Source organism: Centroberyx affinis, unplaced genomic scaffold (genome assembly GCF_046629955.1).
Source record: "Centroberyx affinis isolate AG114_WGS23_722 - 3 ecotype Tasmania unplaced genomic scaffold, CSIRO-AGI_Caff_v1 ptg006631l_1, whole genome shotgun sequence".
In the NCBI taxonomy this organism is placed as follows: domain Eukaryota; kingdom Metazoa; phylum Chordata; class Actinopteri; order Beryciformes; family Berycidae; genus Centroberyx; species Centroberyx affinis.
The window spans coordinates 22,538-47,688 of NW_027283361.1; the positions used below are offsets into that span (position 1 = coordinate 22,538).

The 25,151-nt window shown below is 40.4% G+C and overlaps 1 protein-coding gene across 1 annotated transcript; it reads left to right on the forward strand.

Annotated features, from left to right (window-relative positions):
- The first annotated feature begins 326 nt into the window (after positions 1–326).
- On the forward strand, positions 327–23,978 carry slc7a11 (solute carrier family 7 member 11). The gene is made up of 12 exons (XM_071512912.1): positions 327–952; positions 3,592–3,718; positions 6,407–6,522; positions 9,287–9,412; positions 13,730–13,829; positions 13,999–14,043; positions 15,550–15,673; positions 18,301–18,404; positions 19,670–19,766; positions 20,726–20,879; positions 22,161–22,337; positions 23,562–23,978. Exons 1-12 carry the CDS (start codon positions 649–651, stop codon positions 23,615–23,617), a joined length of 1,530 nt encoding a protein of 509 aa, XP_071369013.1. The 5' UTR covers positions 327–648; the 3' UTR covers positions 23,618–23,978.
- The last annotated feature ends 1,173 nt before the right edge of the window (positions 23,979–25,151 follow it).

Here is a 25,151-nt window from a genome sequence, read left to right on the forward strand (position 1 = left end):
AGAGGTGGTAATGTTAGACACACCCGGAAGTAGGTGAGTTGACAGTCAGGCTTTGAAAAACAGGTTAGGGGGATTGCAACCCTCCAGATTGCATCATCATTACCTCGCTCTGAAGGGAACAAAACACCTCACCACTGTAAATCACAGCTGGTTTAAGAGGAAGGACCGCACAAAAGTAAAGGGATAATTAAAAGGCTTGACGGAGACAGGGGGAGGGAGGGAGGGAGGGGGAAGAGGAAAGATAGGAGGAGACAGAAAGGGAGACAAATAGAGACAAGAAGGGACATAGGGAAATGAGAAAAAAAAACTTTTGGATCATGAGTGAAGCGGTTGGAGAGGAGAGCAACAGGCAGTCGGGGGTTTACTGTGAGAGATTAGTGAGTGGGGCATGAATGAAAAGAAGCAAGGCAGGCAGAAAGAAAGAGTGAGAGAGAGAGAGAGAGAGAGAGAGGGCGAGAGAGAGAGAGAGAGAGTACTGAATCAAAGAGGTTTCTCCCTGGGATTTGGTTCCAGTGAAGTTTTGTAACTCAGCTTAGCACCAATCACATAGGCTTGGATAAGTTAAGGCTAGACCAGAGGGACAGCTCTCAGTCCATCCAAAAGAGAGTGTGTGTGTGTGTGTATTAGGCAGTGTTGGAAAAAAAAAAAATGACCAGAAGGTCTGCATCCACTCTTGGAGATGGAGTCGCAGCAAATGGCAAAAAGGATTCGTCCCAAAAGTCCCAAAACGGGACTCAGCCGGAGCCCAACGGGAAACTCCAGGACGCCGACGGCCCGGGCGAGAAGGTGGAGCTGCGGAAGAAGGTGACCCTGCTCCGGGGGATCTCCATCATCATCGGGACCATCATCGGAGCCGGGATCTTCATCTCTCCCAAGGGGATCCTGAAGAACTCGGGCAGCGTGGGGATGTCGCTGGTGGTCTGGATCGCTTGCGGCGTGCTGTCGCTGTTCGGTGAGTCTGTCCAGCTTTGAGGGGGGCCGCCGTGAAAGAGGCAGAAAGTGATGGAAACAAAAGTAAGAGTTATGTGAAGTTACGCAGAGTTAAGTGGTTGCTGCTGGAGTTTAAATTTACAAAACATTGTATTGTCTATTCCCTGCTGTGAGGAAAAAATGAGGAGAATGGGAGATAAAGCAGGTTTGTTTGCATTGCTTCTTGTGTGACAAGTGTACAGTAAGATGAGAGTTCAGGCTTAAGTACTAATGAAGTCTAATGTGTTGTGTGCTACAGAAATATCCTCAAGTCAATCAGTCTAGTATTAAGTCTAAATCTCATTTTAAGTTTAAACAAGTGAAAAAAAAGAATATCCTGATACTAGTGGAGTGATCCACCTTATTTCAAGATATTGTCATTCATTTCAAGGAAATTCTTGAAACAGGTGCATATGTTTCAAACTGCTTTAGAAACAAATGAAATGATCTCACCCCATTGGCAGAACTGCCTCATTTGTTGAAGGAAAACAAGATTTCAAGATGAATTATTTTTTGGTTTAATCTACAGGTGGAATGCTTTGAGGACATTCTAGGGAAATGTAAATATTTGCTTTGTCATGCTTACTCAGTAAGCATTGTCATGCTTACTCAGACAGTGAAGACAGTTGCATTGCACACAAGCCACCCCCACAACTGAGCATGCGTTTCCGTTTATCATAGTAGATATTGTAAATGCATTCCAAATAGTACAAAAATGTTTTACATAGTGGGATAGATTGCTGCCAGACTGGGTAGACTGGTTTCCACAGAGTTTCTTCAGGCATGCAGAGGCATGATGCAAATTCAAAATAGCTGGAGAGAACAAACTAATTGCAAGAGTGCTCAAGGACATCAAAATGACTGACAAAGTGACAGCGTTCAGTGATCCAAGACAAACAATCTTACTAACAGGCTTGATAAATCCTAACTCTGACTCACATTTCCCTGCTTATCGTATTTGTGTTGGTAGCAGTTCATGTACTGTGACTCTTTATCCTGAACGCTGTGCTTTCATGCCATCAGTAGCTGCGGTGACACAAGTGATATTTTTTCATTCTGAATGAAATCATTCAGATTGAAGATTCCCATGCAAGTGTTTACATGAGCGCTAAATAAAATGAGCGCATAAGGTGTACGTTTACATGCTCCACCGAATCCATTCTTTCTGATGAAGCAACACTTTCATCAGAACATATGACTCAGTTATTAAACAGGAGAAGGCGAGCGCAGGTCGAGCTTTACCGCAGCTGCCACTTATCAAAATGTTTCTAACAAAAAGGTTGTGTCAGCAACAGACCGGGTCCGTGGTCGAAATGGGATTCCACCATGCTAAACATTCTACATGTGCCATAGAGTTACATGTTGCATGTAGTGTGTGTTGTGTCCCATTCTGAGCGCAGCCCACTTTTGTTTGGCACCCGCCATGATTCTGATTCTGGAAACTAGTAAACGTCACTGATGTCACTTACCTCAAAAGTGGGAGCATGCGCAGAAAAAGTGTATATATTCCAACCCATGTGATCGGAATGAGCGTTTACATGACAAATTTGTATCCATTGAACTGATTATGAAAGGCTTATACCACTTCTTTCAAACGGAATGAAATGTAATTTGTATCTATTCTATTCTGATTATTAGTGGAATGAAAGGCTCCATGTAAACACATGTGCTAGTGTCTTACAGATGTCCAACAACACTGTTAGGGCCCTTCTTTTTGTAACTGACAGCTAATTGTCTCCCATGTGTTGAAAACATTTCAGGAAATTTGAGAGGAAGCCCATCAATTGAAAATGTATTGTTAGAAGAATTGTCTTTGCTTTGTCATGCTCTGTCTTATTTGTAAATTTTGTCTTCTCTCATCAAAATCTGTAATATAATTTAAATTTATAAAGAAAATGTATGTCAAAAATGTGTGGGTGTTAATGGGAAAAAACAACCAGTTTTTGTCAATTTTTGTCAAAACGGTTGTTCTTTTGTGCAATGTCAATCCAATCATTTGGCCAAAATACCTTCAAGGTTAGGTTGACAACTGAATGAAGCCAGCCTGTTGAGACTGGATCTGTGGTTGTAGAAAATCAGCCTACTACTACATTCTTAGCCAAGACAAGTCTTGCAAGTGTTGCGAGACTTGCAAGAGAATCCAAATGAGAACCACTGTAGTGCTGGAACAAAAACTGGGTCCAAAACTGAGGCAGACTGAACCAAAACCCAAAGTCATCTCCAAATAGCACTGCTAAAAAAAAGCATTTGGGAAACAGTGCTGTGCACATCTGTATATTATAATGGATATTACTCTAGTGCATATCTTAAAGCCTTTTGTTTTTGCACTGTAATGAAAGGTCCAAGCACTTCATCCTTAAATACCCATCCTTAACCCCTTCCCTACCTTCCTTCACTCCTGTGCACTGAACTTCTAATTAAACTTCTGCCTATCTAAATTCTTAAGCTATGGGGGTGAGATCCGAAAAGGCTCCAGAGTAATATATTTTGATGAACGTGGGGCCCAAGGAAGGAGAGTTGATTTCTATAGGTCCAGCTGAGACAGTTTAAGAGCCCCTTGGTCTAATGTCCTGTGCAACTTGTTTCTGAGCCAATGCCAATCCATCACCTGTGTCATTCCAGGAGCCCTATCTTATGCTGAGCTGGGGACTTGTATTAAGAAGTCTGGCGGACATTACACCTATATACTGGAAGCCTTTGGACCTCAGATGGCCTTCATAAGACTATGGGCTGACCTCATTGCTATAAGGTAGGTCAGGGGACGGATGAGGGGAGAAATTTACCTTCAATTCCGGCAACTCGGGTCCACTTCCCAACCCATGCCACAAAGTTTTCCGCTGAGTGGAGTTTTCATTCTTAGTGAAAGTTTTTCATATTTAAAGGGAAAGCAAACACAGACTACTTTTGACATCTACTGGTTAAAAAAAGCACACTTTTGCAATTGCAATCTGCTATTGGCTAATCTTGGTTGCTATTGGCTGATCCATAACAAATGACAAAACAGGTAACCTCAGAACAGGTATCTCAGTGTGGGGTCCGGGGACTACCAGGGGTCCTTGAGGGAGTTCCAGGGGATCCCCAGGACATTATTTCATTTACAAGAAGTTAACACAATTAGAGAATGTAGAAGAATGACTATTTTGGTCATAGTTTCACTGTTATCTCAGATAGTCATGGAATTCTGGACAGATTTGGGTCCTGGAGACAAAACCTCATCAAATGGGGGTCTGTGGCCCTAATGTGTACTAAATTAGGGGTCCTTGATATGAAAAAAGGTTGAGAATCACTGACCTACATCACAGGTAACTGAGATCAGCCAATATCAGATTGCAATTGCAAGATCAGGTCAGTCCAACCTGAAAAGTGTTTGGCTTCCCTTTAACCATGGCCAAACCTTCTCCTAAATCTTCACCAAAGTTGTTTTAGTTGCCTAAACTTAACGCTAACTTTAACTAACCTTTAGCTAACCTTTTTCACCTGACGAACACGTGAACACGGCGTCTCCAATTTGTGCTCTTGTCACGTAATCCTTTTGTCGTCGAGGAACCTAATCTTCATATCATTCCTGTCCGCAACACATAATCTGCATTTCAGAGTTTGTGCTCATTTCACGAAATTTAGTGAGACTAAAACAGCCAAATAAACGGCACTGGCTCGCTTTAAACCCTTGTGAAGTTGCATAGTGAGTTTAGTTTAGGCCAGCGAAGTGAGAAAAAATGCTCAGCGAGCCTGGCAGCTGTGTGTACCCAGCCGAGGCAAGGTAGTATAAACAGTCTAGTGGCTATCCTCAGCTGCCCAATTCCACGCTTGCCTCGGGCTACCGGGACTCAATGGAAACCATGGGAAAATGAACAGAGACAGAGAGGGCGGGTGAGAGAGAGAATGAAAACAGAGAGCGAGAGAGACAAAGCGAGATATCCCCGGCTGCAGCAGCTCAGCGGCTGCGGTGGGAAATGAAGAGGGAAATACCGATGAGCCGTAGATGAGCCCTCGGTACCAGCCAAACTTATTTGATTCTTATCGGAGCCGAGCCTATAGAAAAACCGGCCCGCTGCGCTCCTCATGAGGATGTGATTACGGGTCGAGTTTGTCTTGGATGCCGCCCATCAGATATTACACATACACTCATATCTGCTGAATAACTGCCTAATACCTGAGTCAATAGAACTTACATGGAGATATATGAGAGTCGGAACGGCCAATCAGAGTGGGGCAACGCTAGGCTGGAGGTTAGAGAATGTGGCTGGAGGATTGCCAGGTTGAATCCCTGGACCTGCTGGGAAAATCAGGGTTCAACAAACATGCCCCGGATAAGAGGGCTTTAGAGGACAATGGAAATGTATTTGGATTACTGGGTTACTTAGTTATTTCTAGATTCATCCTAAGAACAATTCATCCCATTACCATCATCCATAACAATTATAAATGATTTCTAAATGTATATATGTATATATACATGTAATATAATGTATTATGTGTTGTGGCCTTTTGCCTTCAAACAGGTTTCTGAGTAATTCAGCTATTTTTTCAAAATTATCTGTGTTCTATTGTGCGTTTTACAGTAAATAGAATGAACAACAGTAACCATTTTTTATCATTTGATTGCTGTGATTTTTGTGTTTTACTTCGGGGGGAAAAGGAACATGTACATATACAAACATACATGTATACAAATGCATGCACATGGACACATACACATACATAGTGCCATGAAAAAAGTAGGCCTATTCACCCATTTGATTTTCTGTATTTTATGTGCATTTTTACACTGAATTTGCTCTGATCTTTTTGTGGGTTTATACTGTGGAGGGAGTGTAAGAGTGCTTCTCACATTTGTTTAGTATTCAATAGGTAATCAAATAGGCAAATTTAAATCTTTATGTGCATGTAAAAGTAATTCCCCATCCCACCCCAAGTTAACTCAACCTGCTTAACGGGATAATTAGGGTCTATATACAACCTATATTAAGTAATTTATTTATTTGTTTGTTTAACAGGGGAAATTCAATTTGACATTTAGTGTTTCTAGCTGAAGCTAATTTGTGACCCCTGTCCCTGGTTAGACTTTTGACATAATTTCATGTAACTAATATAATGTAAATGTAACTACTACAATATCAAATAATATAATATTAATGACATAGTTATATTATTTATTTATTACAAATACATAAAATGTCATGAGTACAATATTAAAATATAAAAAAATATAGAAAAATATACAACATATATGATAAAATACATAGGATTATTATTGGTAATATTATCATTATTATTGTTATTATTACTTAACATTATTGATATTAACATTACATTATTATTTTATCATATGAATTACTATTATTTTATATATTTGTAATAATCACAACTATATTATATATATATATATATATACATATACTGTATGTGTGTATTTCTTCTCCTGTGTGTCCTCCAGGCCTGCAGGGATGGCAGTGATCTCTCTTGCCTTTGGACAGTACATCCTGGAGCCTCTGTTCATGCCCTGTGGAATCCCCCCCATTGCTGTCAAACTGGCCACCGGCGTGGGCATAAGTACATATACAACTAACTCTAACCCATATATCAGTTTGATGTATCAGGCCTGTATTAGCTTTTTTGGGGGGGTTAAACATCACATTTCAGCCAGTCAGTGTCGTCCACCTCCTAAAATTTCTTAGCTAACTAACTAGCTTGCAGGCTAATTTAGCAAAGCAACCGATGTTAATGTTAGCATGTAACTACTTGCTACTAGTGGTGGAGGGGCTGATATGAAAGTTTAAATGACAGCGGTCTTTTAACCAACATAATTTCAACAGCTTATAGAGACATTATTAGAATGTATAGGAAATTGACTTGTAACCGGCCCAACTCCCACACACTTAGGAAAGAAAATATCATTAAAAGCTATGTTTTGAAGGACATTTCAAGCTAGATATGCAACTTCTATTGACAGCTTCAAATCGTATGTATTGTCTACTTAACCTTGTTATGTATTCTACATTAGAACACAATAATATCCATATCAAGGCTTCCTCCTACTTTGTGAGTCAGTTCATCTAGCCACATCAAAAGCAACCAACCCCCTGCCTGTGGATAAAGACTGAAAAAAGAAAGAAGGGGTCCTAAAAATAGCCAACAGTTCAGAGGATTGATGCATGGACAAACTACTTTGCCACACAAATGTGCATGCGTTTCATTTTCCACTATTGGGTTAGCAAATACGAAACCAGCTATATCAATCGCATCAAATAGTGTCAATCTTGTGAATATTGACTGCCAAGAGTAAAAGGTAGACGGTATGGACAAGGAAAAATAGTTCTTAAATATAGCTGCATGCGGCAATTAACGGGGTCCAAGCACAATATGCTAATTTGTCAAAATATGAGAAACCTAAGACATTATGATTAGCTGACCATACTGATATTATTGTGAGCTTTCAGAGAATAGTGCCCTCATGTGACCAAGTGACTCCAGACTTGGCAGGTCTCCTATATTTGGCAATAAGGCTGACTTGGACACAGTGACATTCATTAGTACTACAATGATATAGAACTCATTTGGACATAAAATCTCAAACACTTCAGACTCATACAAGTCACTCTCCAACTATTTGTCATTTGAGCACCTCAAGGTACCATGGAGGCAAACAACATGAGGACTTTGTATGCACCACCGGGGACTCACATTGAACTCACAACCCTTGCCTCCGATTCCAGTTGAAATACACACTGAGCTAGTGAGGGAGTGACACCACTGTAGTGTTTCTCACAGTATGACTTCCCTTTAGAGATCTTTGGTGGTCTTAATGTCCAAGAATATCTTTCGCCACTGTTATCAGTAAATCTGCTTGAACAAAGGAGCCAGTGGAAAAACTTTACCATGAAATTTAACTCATTTTGTCAAACTGGTAGCCTGCAGTATAATTTACTGCTAAGTCATTTGCATGTGCCTACTGCAAACATAGGGAGAAAATACAAATTCTACACAGAACAGGTTGGGGCAGAGATTCCAACCCATAACCCGCAACAACCGTTGCAAAGTGTGGAAACAAAGCAAAAGGACAAGTTTTGAGACAGGCACCTACTGTATGTTGAAAGTCAACTGAATGGGACTAAGCCAGTGTGTTATGTAAGGGATAATATACAGCGAGCGGGTCATTAGTGTGAAATAAACCCTGACAGGGTGATGCAGGACCCCAATGCGAAAATATGCAAAAATATGCCAAATATTGATTTAAAAATGATTTTATTGATGTAAAAATGATTTTATTGCTTCCGCTACAATAAATAGTCTGTTAGATTCTACGGTTGGAACTGCGTCCATAGCAACGTAAACTCTGTAGCCTTCTTACCCGTCTTTACTGGGGACAGTTCAGCCATTAACCATGAATCGAAAGTGTCGTGCTCTCCGAATATATTAAAATGAATATTAGAAAAATCTTCCATGGTGTTTTCTGATGGATAACGGAAAGCTAACGTTTTTTTTGCCACAGGGTGACGCGAAGGAGCTGACGTTGTTAAATTTAAATTAACCGTTAAATTTATGATTGGACATGGTCCTCCAGAGTCTATGATCAGAACTACGTCCATCTCAACGGTCTAATAGCAACGGTCTGTTATTCATAGCAGTGGTCTACAATTCAGAAATAACAGACCATAGAATGCTGTAATTGACCAATCAGAATTGAGTATTCAACAAAACCGTGTAATAAGGCCATTTAAAGTTAGAATATTGCTCCACCTATGGGCAAAACATCACCAAATTTTGCAATTTTTACCACAGAGTTGACCTGTTCACATGTGTACAAAATTTGTTTAAGGTAGCCCAACACGTTCCTGACTTATGGTAATTTCTGTATATTAGGCCCCGCCTACAAATTTTGAAAGCCAATTGTAGCAAAACAGTATGGAATATCAAAAAACTGCTACGAATAATGTCAGGTTATGGCTCAACATCTGTTAGCCTTGTTGGCCTTGGCGTAGGTTGAGCCAATGCTGGGAAGACAGTGATGGTTAGCTGACTAGATAATATGGTGAGGTAGCTAACGAGCTGACATTATCTAAACACAAAATTGATCATATGTATCAGTGATGAAATTATCAGTTCCCAGTCAAAAACAGCATAGAAATTCTACAGAATGTCTATGGAATTATTTTGTAAGTGTAGAAATACAAGGAGTTGCTGAGAGAGCTGAGCACTTCCAATACAGCTGCCAGAGGGTGTGTTACATCACCTGAAATCCCTTTATTGAAAGTAGAACTGAAGAACACTGCTTGATAACATATACTGCTATAAGCCTCTATCTCTCTCTCCATAGCTTCAGTCATGTACCTGAACAGCATGAGTGTGACCTGGTCAGCCAGGATTCAGATCTTCCTCACCTTCAGCAAGCTCCTGGCCATTGCCATCATCATAGTGCCTGGGATGTACCAGCTCTTCAAAGGTAAGACCCCTTCATCTTCACAGTCACCATCATCATCATCATCATCATCATCACCATTCCTACCATAGCCCCTATCAGTACTATACAAATACCCATACCCCACAAAACCCCAAATATCTATGTTTTTAGCATACTGGGGTTATATTTGTTTGTTCACAGGAACATTCCCGGACTTGGGTTAACATGGGTCACTTTGTCTCATACAACAACATGTCTTGTGAATATAACCTTTACCGTTTGACGTAAGCCTTGTTGGTCAAAATACACAGCTGCTCACAGTAAGTAACAGCCAAAGCATTTCACAATGTCCTGCCATTTGGGGCCCTGGATCATGTCCCATGGAGTCACTGGCCTCCCAACAGCTTTGGAATTCACTTAAGAATCTGGCTTGTTTATAAAGCATTGCATGCAATGGTGCCAGAGTGTGTTTAATTTGAACTGTTCAATTGTAATCAATATAGCAACTCCACAACATTCATCAATCAACATTTGTTGATACAAATATGTCACCGTAATGACGCAAGTAAACGCATCACGACTGGACTCGGTCCTGATTGGCTGTCCTCACTAAAGAATTCCCGAAATCCATCCGATCAGGCCAGTTTGCAGCATTACTTATTTGAATTAGAGGAGCTGGTGTTGTCGGCCAATCAGGATCCAGTATTGTGACTGTTCTGCCTATGAGGACCTAGTCTTCAAATTCATTCAATTTAATTTCAATTCAACTTTTAACAGTTTGCAAATAGCATTTATTTGCAAAAATAAATGCATGGAGAACATTATTCTTCTCCTGAGCCTTAGTGTATTTGAAAACAAAATAATGAAAAATGAATCATATGGGACCTTTAACATTATCCTTTAACACTAGGAAGGCCAACCTGCATAGTGATGGGTATTTTGAATATTTTAATTGAAATATCTTGACATTTACAAACTGTGCAGAAGTTTCCCTTTTTGACTTTTCCTAGAATCACTGTCCTTAGACACTAGTGTTTGTAGATATTCAAAACCATACAAAGACAGGTGTGTATGATCGGTTTTGCAGTCTGTAAACTTAGCTTTTGAATTTAAAATGATAAACATCATTAAAATACTAATAAAATATCTCACACATTTATTTCTACACCCTTTTCCCTAGAATTAGTTATCCAGTGTTCCTGCTTTTAATTTAACTTAACTTTCAATTTGGATTGCAACAGCTTATGTTTAGCAGTCAGTCCTTTTAAATTTGGTTGAATTTATCCCTCTGGTAATGATGAAAGCAAAATGATAAGTCAGTAAGAATGCATTTTATTTATTTAGCCTTATTTTTCTGTTGGTAATTATGTTCTGAGCATGCTTGGATAGGCTCCAGCCCCCCCTCACCCTGACAAGGAATAAGTGGGTGAAGACAATGAATGAATGAAATGAATAATTATGTGCTCTTGCCCATGATTATCTTTTCTTTTCCCCACAGTGAAAGTTAGGCTAATGGCCCATAATTATGTTGATTTTTTGAGCAAAGAGGTGCCATTGTCAAATTGTAACAGCCTCATTACAAATTCTATACCCAGCACATACGCTGATACTGGCGTCCCTGCTGGTTATTATTAACTTTGTCGATAGAAATGAAGGGGCGAGAAGTCTCCCATGCAAACAATCTAATTTTAATTTTAAAGGCTAAAATATGGAATGAGAGCAGGTTTCGGTTCACGCTCGGTGCGGTCGACGCCCTGCGGGTCTTACTGCCCTGAATTCTGATATCCAACTGAGAGCTTCAAAAATAAGTCATTACAGTTGAAAATAGATTCATATGAACAGTAGATATTAAGCCTTTCAGTGACTATTGGTTACTGTCAAGGGCCCTTAAGGGACTGTCCCACTGTTCCACTGTTCCTAGACCAGTGATTCTCAACCTTTTTCATATCAAGGACCCCTAATGCAGCACACATTAGGCCCGCGGACCTCATTTTGACCCAAATCTGAGAATATTTTTACTGTTAGATACGATTTATGTCCAGAATTCCATGACTATCTGTATTGTAGGGAGAGAGATCACAGTGAAACTATGACCAAAAAAAGTCTACATTTCTTCTACATTCTCTGATTTTGTTAACTTTAACAATTCATCAATTTGCTGGAGACCCCCTGGAACCCCCTCAAGGACCCTTGGGAGGTTCCCAGACCCCACGTTGAGAACCACTGGCCTAGACTAGCGGTTCTCAACCTTTTTGGCTCATGATCCCTTAAAATGAAGCCATGTCTCCTTGCGACCCCTGTCACAAGTGTGCAGAGTTCAGCCAAAGAACCATTTTCCCTTTTCAGGTTGTTTCATTAGATTTACCATCAGAGGAGGCTGGAAGGCTGAAAACTATTCAGTATTTTACAAGAAAAGAAGCAAAAATTAGACATAATATTATATTTTTTATAGAAGAAATATGCTTTTTTCCTATTCCATAAATCATCTTGCGACCCCCCAAAATGATCTTGCGACTCCCTGAGGGGTCCCGACCCCCAGGTTGAGAACCACTGCCCTAGACTGTAGAACAACCTTCATGAAAGTGTCAGGTTAACTGACTCCATTGGCATTTTTAAAAATCAATTAGAGATCCACTTTAACTCTGTGGCCTTTGTGTTTGACCTGCTTTTTGTGATGTGACTGGTCTTTTTTGTCTGTTTTTAGCCCTGTTAACCATTTTCTTTTAACCTTGTGAAGCACTTGTGCAGCAATGTGTTTTGTCTTTGAGGTGCAAAATAAAGTCCACTTGACTTGTAGTTGGTGACTGAAGTATGTGCCCCCTGTGATCCCCATCCCAGATGTTCCAATGAGTATAAACTGAATTTGAAAGGAGTCTGGCTCAGCGGGTATTCTCTAGTATCAACCAAGAAACTGACATTGATTTGTTTTTTTTTTGCCTCTTGCGCAGCAGCCTCACCCGGGAACAAAACAGGAAAATAGCCTTTTGAAGCCGAATCGCCTTAGGCCAAACAATGATGGCTCTGAGTGTACAGCCTCTTTGAGTGAACAACACGATGATGATCATTTTTTAATCCGTTCGTTCATTCTTTCATTCGCTCGTCCATCGCACATCATATCTTGGACACCACAAAACTTTGGGGGGATGACGCATCAAATCGCACTCCACACAACAGTAGGGATGGGATGATTTATTGAAATTCAATATATTGCGATACAAATTAGGGCTGAACAATTAATCGACATTTTTTCGAAATCGCAATATGGCCTACTGCAATTTTCAAATCGCAGGAGGCGCAATATTTGTTAAAGGCAAAATGTGTGTCAAAATAGCATTTTAAATGAAATATTGTGGTGCTGCAGAAATGTCCTGGCCTACACATCATATTCTACAGACTTAAGAAAACATCTTTGTTTGGTACGGATCCCCGCAGAAATCACACCATAATCATTTTAATACGTTTTTCAATGAAAATGAGAATAATGATGTAAAAATGATCATGCCCTCTAATATCGCAAATCATATCGCAATTGCAATATCAGTCAAAATAATCGCAATTAGATATTTTTTCAAAATCGTTCAGCCCTAATACAAATATGTGACAATTGGACGAGGCAGGAAAATGAATCGCGATATTAGCTCCATGTTATTCTGCTGTAGTAATCACAAATGAGACTCTTGACCATCACAATTTCACAAGCTCTCCATCCAAATTATATTACTGTCACTTTGTAATGACATTTTTAAATTGTTGTTGACATTCTAGCAAACCAATACCATCGCTAGAAAGATTTGTGGCTCAAAAATAACGAGCAGATTCTCTCCTCCATCTTTTCTCTGTCCTTCTTCCAAAAAAATAAAATACCCGAGCAAACAGTTCAACTCGGATTTTCAGATGTTCACACCATCGACGGGATCAAAGCTAAAAGTTTGGCAGCTTGTCAGTTGCCAAGGCCCAAACGAACCTTCCTCTTTGGAGGCCAGACAGCGCCTATCAAAACCAGAGCGATATCGGTTTCACTCTCTTGAGCAAAAGCAACCGACAAAGAAAAAACTTGATTAAAGATTGAAATGGATTTCATCTGAGACTTATTTAATCTTGGCCTTAGCTTATGTCTAGGTTGCAGGATCTATGTCTCCATGCTCATAAGGCAGAGTGGTGCCTCATTCGTCTGTTTTATGGTTATGACTGCTTTTATGATTATTGTGATGGCTGTGATTGCTCGTTGTCTTGTGTGAGAAAGGTTTGCAGAGACCATTTGATCTGTCTTCACTCTGGACAAATTATGGGGCTTGAAACACTCAATAAGAAGGTAATGGGTGTCGTTGTTTGTGTGTGTGTGTGTGTGTGTGTTCACAGGGGAGACCAAGAACTTTGAGAATGCCTTTGATATGAGCAATATTCAGTTGAGTGGTCTTCCTCTGGCCTTCTACTCAGGGATGTACGCTTACGCTGGGTGGTAGGTATGGTCCTCACACACACACACACACACACACACACACACACACAGGAATAGTCATGAAACATTCATCTTAAAGTGGTCTCAGGTCTTCAGCGCATTATACATTATTCACCATTTGTTAGTCACTGGAGCTATTGAGAATAATTCCAACACTTTCCTTTTCCAGGTTCTATCTGAACTTTCTGACAGAGGAGGTACATAATCCTGAGAGGTGAGTTTACCCCATGGTGCATAAAGATGGTTGCCTCCTGGTTTAGCACTAGAGATACACTATCAATATTGGCTATCAATATTAGCAGAGGTGGGGACTCGAGTCACATGACTTTACAAGTAACTAAAGACTTGACTTGATGCATGAAGAGAAGACTTGAGACTTGACTTGGGTTCTGGTGACTTGAGACTTGACTTGACTTGGGTTCTGATGACTTGGGACTCGACCTGACTTGGGTTCTGGTGACTTGAGACTTGACTTGGGTTCTGGTGACTTGGGACTCGACCTGACTTGGGTTCTGGTGACTTGAGACTTGACTTGGGTTCTGGTGACTTGGGACTCGACCTGACTTGGGTTCTGGTGACTTGAGACTTGACTTGGGTTCTGGTGACTTGAGACTCGACCTGACTTGGGTTCTGATGACTAGGGACTCGACCTGACTTGGGTTCTGATGACTTGGGACTCGACCTGACTTGGGTTCTGGTGACTTGAGACTTGACTTGGGTTCTGGTGACTTGAGACTTGACTTGACTTGGGTTCTGATGACTTGGGACTCGACCTGACTTGGGTTCTGGTGACTTGAGACTTGACTTGGGTTCTGGTGACTTGAGACTTGACTTGACTTGACTTGGGTTCTGGTGACTTGGGACTTGACTTGGTTCTGGTGACTTGAGACTTGACTTGACTTGGGTTCTGGTGACTTGAGACTTGACTTGACTTGGGTTCTAGTGACTTGAGACTTGACTTGGGTTCTGGTGACTTGGGACTTGACTCTGACCTGTACTTTGATGACTTGAAAAGGTTTCTAAAGTCTTGACTTGAGATCTTGTGTTTGTGTAAATGACTTGGATTGAAAGTGATGAGATTTGTTTCAGCAGACGACTGAATTTAAATTCTGTTTTCTGAATTACTTTTGGACTTGAGACTTGACATTAATGACATGGACTTGACTTGGACTTGACTTGGTAATCTACATTTAGACTTGAGACTTGACTTGAGACTTGTGCCTCAAGACTTGAGACTGACTTGGGACTCGAGTGAAGTTGACTTGGTCGCACCTCTGGATATCAGGCTAAATCAGCGGCCTGGTCTTCCGAGATTTCATGAAATGAGCGTATTGAGACTCATTTTAATGCAACCATTTGGCGTGACACATTGATTAACATTTTGAACACTTTCAGGGGAAACTGTATAACTACCTATCTCATAGCCGTACCAGATTCATGAGGGATTACAATCCATATCATAACGTATTATAAACTGTGCTCTGCTATCTCTGTGCATCTCTTAGAGGTGGACGATGGTCTTATGAAACTCGTTGCTGCAGTGGTTTTATAGTTGATGCCAACAACAGCATGGCCTACTACAGTTCTATTTCCAGGAAGAAAGTAGAGAATCAGAGAAAGAAGGAGGCGGGGGGCAGAGAGGAAAGGAGGCGGAGGTGAGGGAGCCATTAAAGTTAATGACAGTCTACTGCCTCCCTGTTATTATCACCCCTGCCCTCAGGACGGTGCCGTTGGCTATCTGTATCTCCATGGCGATCGTGACCGTCTGCTATGTGCTGTCCAACGTGGCGTACTACACCGTGATGTCGGCGGAGGAGCTCCTGGCCTCGGAGGCGGTTGCCGTGGTAACTAACGCAGCATGGATGGGTGAACTTTTAGCCCGGTTTCCACTATGTGGTCCAAACCGGGGCGAGTTAGGGCTGGCTGTATGGAGGGTTCTAAGGGCCGAAACTAAATATATAAATACATAAATAATTATATAATTAAATGCTTAAATAAATGAATAAATATATATATATATATAATATATATATAATATTTATGTATTTATAATTTTATTTATATATTTATATATACTTTAATTTATCCATAGTGTAACTTGCTGCAGCGAAATAAATAAATCTGTCAACTTCATCCATCAAAAGATCAGGGGGCTGACTTTTGATGGATGAAGTTGACAGATTTATTTATTTCGGCCCTTAAAACCCTCCATATGTATGTACTATGTTTCTCATTCTCTTAAAGCCATTTTGATCTAAAGGCTTCTGCTTAAATGCTTGAAATGTGTTTCTTAGACAAATATAATAATGAAGTTGATCCTATGTATGAATTTCTTTCCAAAGCCTTTGCCTTTCCATCAAGGCAAAGGGGGGCTACTTTAAAGAATCTAAAATATAAGATAGTTTGGATTTGTTGAACACTTTTTTGGTCACCGCATAATTCCATTCGCGTTATTTCATAGCTTTGATGTCTTTACTATCAGTCTAAAATGTGGAAAAAATAGGAAAAATAAGGAAAAATGCATGTGTCCAAACTTTTGAATTAGTCAATATTTGGGGCCGGCCCCTTGGCAAGCCTGAGCAATGGAAAAGTATCTGCTACTTGAAACCATTCCGCTGAGGTCTCACCTCTCATCTAGCAGTGATGTTTACACCTAGCCCTATATCATTGCCTTCCTGCACTTAACGTGTCATCATTAGCGGACGCTCTCTCTGACGTCTCGGCTTCCCGGGCAAACCGCTAATGCGATTCTGCCGGCCCGGCCCCGTTAATGCTAATCGCATCACACGTATCCCCCTAATAACAGCCACCTTTTTGCTTGTTAGGCGGGTGGAAGCAGATCGCTCGGGAAGACTCATTCACTAAAAAGATCCCGGATCGGATAACAGCTTTTTTTTTTCTAATGCGGTTAGCGTTATTGCACTGTACACCGTGAGTGATAGAAGCTGCTTTAAGGAAGGCGTTAAGAGCATTTATCTGTTCTTAAGAGGATGTGAGGGGATGGGAGAGAGAGTCTTAATGTGCTGAACTCTCACAGAACGACGGAACAAAAGTTCACATCGCAAACTGGATTTGAATTCGTAAAACTTCGGCTCCGTCTAGGAGAACGGCCCGGTTCTCAACGCGGGGTCCTGGGACCACCAGGGGTGCTTGAGGGGGGTTCCAGGGGGTCCCCAGCGAACTGATGAATTGTTAAACTTCACCATTATTTCATTTACAAGAAGAACTTTCATAGTTTCTCTGTTATCTCTCTACCTACAATAAAGATAGTCAAGGAATTCTGGACAAAATCATGTCTAACAATAAAAAATATTCTCATCAAATGGGGATCCCTGGCTCTAATGCGGACTAAATTTGAGTTTGAGAATCACTGTCCTAAGGAATTATGAAAGCACATTATAACTGAACCCATTCTGAGTGCATTATATTCATGATAAAAGAAAGTTTTTGGGGGGTTAAATGCTTGATGTGGAAACTGTGTTGGGGGATTGGGAGTGTCTCGAAATGGACGATGCGTTTTTGTGCCAAGAGTGTTCTGGAAAGTTCAAGTTCAGTTTTGCAGTGGTTGAGTCACTGGTATTGAGCTCTCCTACCAAAAAAAAAAAAAAAAAAATATTGACATATCTAATGGCAGGGTGAATATGTGAAAAAAAAGAGTCTTGTGTGTCTTGTGTAGATATTCATATTCTTACATCAGTACCAAGATTTTTGATTTTCTGTATTTTCCACTGATATTCAATATCTTTAAATTTCACCATTTCCATGCCCAAACATCACAAGTATTCAGTGTTTTTAGGCTTGTCAGGGTGGAAAAGCCTTTGAAGCAGCATTTAGACCAGTGGTTCTCAACGTGGGGTCCGGGGACCACCAGGGGTCCTTGAGGGGGGTTCCAGGGGGTCCCCAGCAAATGGATGAATTGTTCTTCAGCATTATTTCATTTACAAGAAGTTAGAAGAATGACTGTTTTGATCATAGTTTCTCTGTTATCTCTCTACCTACAATACAGATACTCATGGGATTCTGGACAAAATCATATCTGACAATAACAATATTCTCAGTTTTGGGTCCGAGAGACAAAATCTCATCAAATGGGGGTCTGTGGCCCTAATGTGGACTAAATTAGGGGTCCTCGATATGAAAAAGGTTGAGAATCACTGGTCTAGAAATTGATTTTTTTTCCAATCTGTCACGTGACGTCAGAACAAAACGTGATTAAAAAAACGATCACGTGTGAAAACCAACATGTGTCCAGAAACCACGTGTGCTTTGAATTCCCATGTGGGACTTTTATCAAACCTCCCACAGATACTGTATATATATTACAGTTCACTTCTGTGCACTTTCAAAGTAAAGCGAAGAACGCTCTCTCTTGCCTGCTCTCTCTCTCTCTCTCCCTCCTCTCTCTCCCTTTTATAAGCTAATTTTGCCTTCATCCCCTCCGCCCCCACCCCCCCACCCCCGTATCTCACAGACGTTCGCCGAGAAGCTGATGGGGAACTTCTCCGTGGCCGTGCCGGTGTTCGTGGCCTTGTCGTGCTACGGCTCCATGAACGGCTGCCTCTTCGCCATCTCAAGGTAGAGCCGGCCTCGAACTCACGCCTCCATGACAAAACACCTTTTGTATTCATATACATATATATATATATATATATATATATACACGGAACGCTCGAGCAGGTTGGCATATTCACAGTCATTCAGCTTTTTTTACGTTAGCGGTGTTAACATGGAGAGTGAAAGTGATGTGTTTGCTGGTATCAAGGCTGACAGTACTGTGTGATACAGTAGATGGAATGGCTGGAGAATGTGTAGGTCAGTGCTAAACATCATATTTTACCGAGGCTTCAAAGACATGTCTTAATATGAAAGTTTCCAGTTTAGGCATTGCAGAACATCAGTGGAAAGCAATACGGTTCAGCCTTTTATTGGTATATAAAAAATAAATCCCTGTATTTTCCGGGTCCACAATTTCCTAATAATTCCCTAGAAAGGAGCTGTTCATTTCTTGGGAAGTTTTGTGGAAAGAACCCATGAAATAATGTAGTAGTTCTATATAGACCAGTGGTTCTCAACCTTTTTCATATCAAGGACCCCTAATTTAGTCCACATTAGGGCCATGAACCCCCATTTGATGAGATTTTTCTCTCTTGGACCCAAATCTGAGAATATTTTTTTATTGTTAGATATGATTTTGTCCAGAATTGCATGACTATCTGAATTGTAGGTAGAGAGATAACAGTGAAACTATGATCAAAATAGTCATTCTTCTACATTCTATAATTGTTTTTATAAATGAAATAATGAACTCATCAATTTGCTGGGGACCCCCTGGAATGCCCTCAAGGACCCCTGGTGGTCCCCGGACCCCACGTTGAGAACCACTGCTATGGACAATGTAAGCAGTCAGAGGCAGAGGTCAATTTGGTAACCCAAGTCATTATTCATATAATTATATAATATAGTTATTTGTTGAATTCCTTACTCTAATTTCTAATTTTCTATATAACTACTACATAATTTCATGGTTCTGTCTTGGAAACAACAGAAGAAACTCGAGGAATTTACCAACTACCACTGAACTCTTTCCCTATTTCCCCTGTAATTAGTGCATCATGTCACGGTTCTTTCCAGGAAGCTTCCTAAGAAATGAACAGTTCCTTTCTAGGAAATTATGAGGAAAATTGAGGAAATGCAGTATTTTCACGGTAGAGTAAACGTGAGACAGAATGGGAAAATTAGTTTCAGCCATAATCAATTCATCTTTCAATCAATTTTTCATTGTCATTTGCATACATATTTCTTTGTGTGTGTGTGTGTGTGTGTGTGTGTGTGTGTACCAGGATGTTCTACGTGGCATCGCGTGAAGGACAACTCCCCGAAGTTTTGTCCATGATCCACGTCCGCAGACACACTCCACAAGCTGCTGTCCTTGTACTGGTCAGTGTCCTGCAACAACAACAAACACAACAACAGATAACAATAAGGAGAACGCTAATGAGCTGTTAATTAGATGATAATGAGACGGCAAGAGCTAACAACAGCAATCGTTAACAATAACAACAGCAATTGGTATTAACAATGACAACAGTGGCCTATTATTGTTGTTGTTGTTACTGATTCATCAATAATGACATGCTCAGGCTGATACTGGCCTTTTATTAAAAATCAGATATCATCCAGTCAGTGCGGTCCAGCCCTGTTATGATGGAGGTTCCTCCCTGAACACAGCTAGTCAATATGTTTTTAGTATTATTATTATTATTCTTATATCAGATGTCAGACTAGAGAAATCATTCCAGCATTAGTGTCTCATGATGGTCTAAATCAGTGATTCTCAACCTTTTTCATATCATATCCCCATTTGATGAGATTTTGTCTCTCGGACCCAAATCTGAGAATATTTTTATTGTCAGATATGATTTTGTCCAGAATTCCATGACTATCTGTATTGTAGGTGGAGAGATAGCAGAGAAACTATGATCAAAACAGTCATTCTTCTACATTCTCTAATTGTGTTCACTTCTTGCAAATGAAATAATGCTTTTAGTTTAACAATTCATCCATTTGCTGGGGACCCCTGGTGGTCCCCGAACCCCACGTTGAGAACCACCGGTCTAAATGCTGCTTCAAAGGCTTTTCCACCCTGACAAGGCTAAAAACACTGAATAGCCTCACTTGTGATGTTTGGGCATGAAAATGGTGAAATTTAAAGATATTGAATATCAGCGCAAAACACCAGCTGCTGGCAACTTCAATCCAAATAGATTGGTACTGATATAGAAATATTTATATCTACACAAGCCACAGCAATTACCATATCCGCGATAACTAACAACAATTGCCTTTCTCTCATCTGGTCTGTGTGTGTGTGTGTGTGTGTGTGTGTGTGTGTCCAGTACCCTATGACCATGCTCCAGCTGTTTGTGGGAGACATCTACAGCCTGTTAAACTTCATGAGCTTCCTGCGCTGGCTGTTCATCGGCCTGGCGGTGCTGGGATTAATGTACCTCCGATACACTCGGCCTGAGCTGCCCCGGCCCTTTAAGGTCAGCCTCCTCACACACACACACATACACACACACAGCTAGAAGTCTTGCATCAGTATCCCACATCTATCCCCGCAGCTCCTCCTGTAGCTTGTTCTTCTTCGCTGTGTTTCCATCCCACCGTCAAGCAAATATTAAAATGTCGCAAAAAAATAAAATGTGAATTAGTGCATTTCCATCAGTTGGAGTGAAGGTAATAAGTAGACGGACAGAATGATGAATGTAGCTACTTAAAAAAACATAAAAAAAATTGAAGTCTTACGTACCAACTAGTGTTGACCATATTTCATGCTGTCCAGACACAGAAACAAAGAAATGCACTTAATAATTCATATTTTAATGTACCAACTAATGGCTATACAGTCACGTCAGGTGTCTTATACATGTGTGTAATGAGACTGGAACATTTGTTGGAGCACTTGGTCATTATCGTTATCGAATAAATAATGAGGGTTTACAGTTATCGAATAAATAATGAGGGTTTACAGTTATCGAATAAATAATGAGGGTTTACAGTTATCGAATGAATGAATAATGACTGTAATAAATTACAGTTGCAATTTACAGTATTTATCATTACAAAACTTTTCTGCAAGTAAAAAACCTTTTGTCATAGTGAGGCAATTTTATTCTAATAATTTGATACATTATAAAACTACTTGGATGGAAACCCAGATATTGAAATCTTATAAAGCAGAAATGAACAGGGGTATTTAAGATAAGTGTCTTTTACATGACTCATTGCCAAAATAGCCTTTAGAGTAGTGTTAATTCAACAAAGTAGCTACATTTAAGGCCTTTGAAAAGTATTAAAGTCTTAAATACAGTTATTAGAGTACAGTTATTAGAGTGCATTACCGTAATTTTTTCTCCCGTGAAATGAATAAATGGTTTCTATGTGCTGCATGTCCACTCTTGGATTAACACAGAACAGGGTTAGTAGTGCAATCTGCATCCTGTCTGCTAAACACATTGGACTTCATGGTCCTTAACATGCTTTTTCTTCTTATTATATATTCTTTTTTACAATTCAATCAGAAATAGACTGATTTTGCTAGATTTGTTTGTTCATTTTGGCTTTTAAATTGATCTTAAATTCAATTCCAGGGAGCATTAAAATGGTGGAAAAAGTCTTAAATTTGTCTTTCTGAAACCTGCAGATACCTTGAACTGGTATTCCGCAAAGCAACGCTCTCCATCAAGGAAGCAGTAAAAATCCCTATGTCTATGTAACAGTATACATACATGAATAACAATAGCATCTGTCCCGATCCTTTCTCCACAGGTGCCCTCGTCATCCCGGCCGTGTTTTGCCTCACGTGTTTCTTCATGGTCTTCCTGTCCCTGTACTCGGACCCGGTCAACACGGGCATCGGATTCGCCATCTCCCTCACCGGCATCCCGGCCTATTACCTCTTCATCGTCTTCGACCGCAGACCGAAGTGGCTGCAGAAGGGTTTAGGTACCTCCATGCAACACCGCCTCACTAGAAATGTTCAGATGATTGCATATTTTTATTCTGCACGGTTGTCTGCACATTGGAACGTGTGCATGGAAAGCAGATCCTATTGTATAACATTACATGTATGGATGTTGGTAAAAACAAAATTACCAATTACTATTATGCACCACTTCTTTGTTGGGTCAGATATAGTTATATTCGGAATATAATGTTGGCATTGTTTTAGAGACAATGGCATGTTAAACATACAAAAAACCCTTAATTTTATCCCTCAAAATGTCCTTAATTTCTCATTCTCAAACATGAATTATCCATTAAAAATAACAACTTTAGAAAATGAAGGTTAGTATCATGGGGTTTTAAGGGATTTATTCATGGCATGTTAAACATACCAAACCCCTTAATTTTATCCCTCAAAATGTCCTTAATTTCTCATTCTCAAACATGAATTATCCATTAAAAATAACATGGCTTTAGAAAAGTAAGGTTAGTGTCATGGGATTTATTCATGGGTTGGTTCGTGGAGACGCTAGTAATTAAGGGATTTTTCATGTCTTTTGTGCAGGTTTATAGGTTATTAATGAGTTATTAATTTTAAGTTCCTGTCTCCCTGAATTTTACATTAAATTAGAAAGTAAGCAGTCAAACATTAAGGGGCGTTTAAGGAGGTTTTGACGGGGTCTCCTCCATTAATAACTCCCTTAACTCATTTTAAGGGGATTTTGCATGACTTCATGTAAATGTCAGGTTATTTTAAGGGATTACTGGTTCGTAGCGTACATATTCACAGTTTGCTTACTCTAGTCACTGTAAGGCCAGCAAGTATAAGTATAACAGCTGGTACTAGGTTTGTCCGGGTTGTACTGAGGTTTGTCCCATGTGTTGCTACCATTCCCCTCGCATAAAAATTTCAAGTTAATAATGGAAAGCGAGCGATATCGTTCCAGGCGAACCCTCAGGTAACGGCCTTAACCCTGGCAAAGCATTTGAATTTTGCAGCTGAAAATCATGCACACGTCTCCTAACAGTATCTTGTTTCTTGGTAAGCCGTTATATAAGCTGAAAAAGAAACTCGCATGGTTGTGTCAGCCTTGTAAATGCCATTGATGACTTCACCTTGGGCGATTTACTACCTGCAACATCGGGCATCTCAGTCGTTTTCAGTGTTATACCATACATCACATTAGACATGACAGCGTCGTATGGCTTTCTTTCCGTCCTCAGACTCCTTCAACAGATACTTGCAGATCCTCCTGGAGGTCATCCCTGCTGAGCACTAACACCACAGGCAGACTGGATCCCCTGCTCGGTCCCTTCAGGTCACACAGGTCTTACATTGAGCCGAACTCCACCTCAGAAAGCAAAACTGGTGCCTTTCTTTTTTTTTTATACTCTCAAGATGTTTGACAATGCTTTTTGAGCCAGGGTTATATGTCACAGCTAAATGTGAGGTTTTTTTAATGTTTTTTTAAGGGGTAGAAGTGTTATGTTGATAAAAGAAAGTGGTGAAAAGTATGTTTTGTAAGTGTAAAAGTCATCATTGCTTTTGTGTGAACGTTGCAATAATTTATGTAAAATCATTAAATAACCACCTGGTCACCCAATTGTTCTCACCAACACACACTTCCCTCTCTGTGGACAAGACACATACAGCTGTATTATTTAGTAGCGGATTTGTAACCTGGCCCAATAATACTATGTAGCTCAGTTCATTTTTGGGTTGCTCAGCCCATGTGCGCACATAGCAACCAGGATCTCACGAAATTTCATGAAATGAGTCCTAAAATGAGTGAAAAAGAGTGAAAAAATCTGTTTCTCCACCAGGTAAGTGATTGGGGATCGGGTGGAGGAGACACGGCTAGAAAACGGGAAAAAGTTTGACATTGAAATAGCACGTATGAGCAAAGTAAGAGTGTAGTGGAGTTGGGGGAATGGGCAATTGACAATTCCCAAGTTTTCTACTGTGAGTAAAATTTGTATTTTTACCTGAAGTTTTTCTTATTTAACCATGACCAAAGCCTCTAACCTTAACCAAATTGGTGTAGTTTGCCTAAACCTAACCCTAGTTTACTTTAGTGACCTAACCTTAACCCTAATTTGTGCTATGGCCACATAATCCAATTCATGGTGGAGGAACCTATAATCTTCACGTAATTCATGTCCACAACATCTGCATTTCAGAGTTTGCGCTCTGAACACAAAATTTTGCCACGCACGACCCAGACACCCTGCTTTATTAATACCTTGGGTTAAAAATGCTAATTTCGAAATTGGTGAAAAAATCCTGACGAGCCGGTGACTCTGCTTATTTTGCCTATCGCTTGAGGCTCCTCAAGAAGAGAACTTAAATCAATCAGTTTCTCTCGGAGTTCAATTATAAGAACCCATTTTCTGATATGTAGGCTTTTTCTAGGCCACTTCATTATTGTGCCCCTCTTCCGGGCGGGTTGGAGCATGCAGACGGCCCCAACCATGACATTAGGTCCCGTGCCCTGAAGGAGCCTCCGCCATTTGACACAATCACTTACTACGACTTCCCATCACCTCTCTGACCTTATCTGGACTGTCTGGCCCCCCTGGTAGCCCGCTCGCATTTCACATTAGCCATGCAGACCGCATCGACACCGTCCTCTTACCTCTTGCATCAGGAATGAAGTGGCTTGGCCTGGTGTGGTTATAGTGTTACTGGAAGGTGTGTGTGTGTGTGTGTGGTGTGCAGACTGCTGATGTGGCTGCTCTCCATTCCCCCTGGGTGGGATTTGCAGGTAATCTGTCTGTGTAACCGCTGCCCTGTGGCACACTGCATTCCCTCTC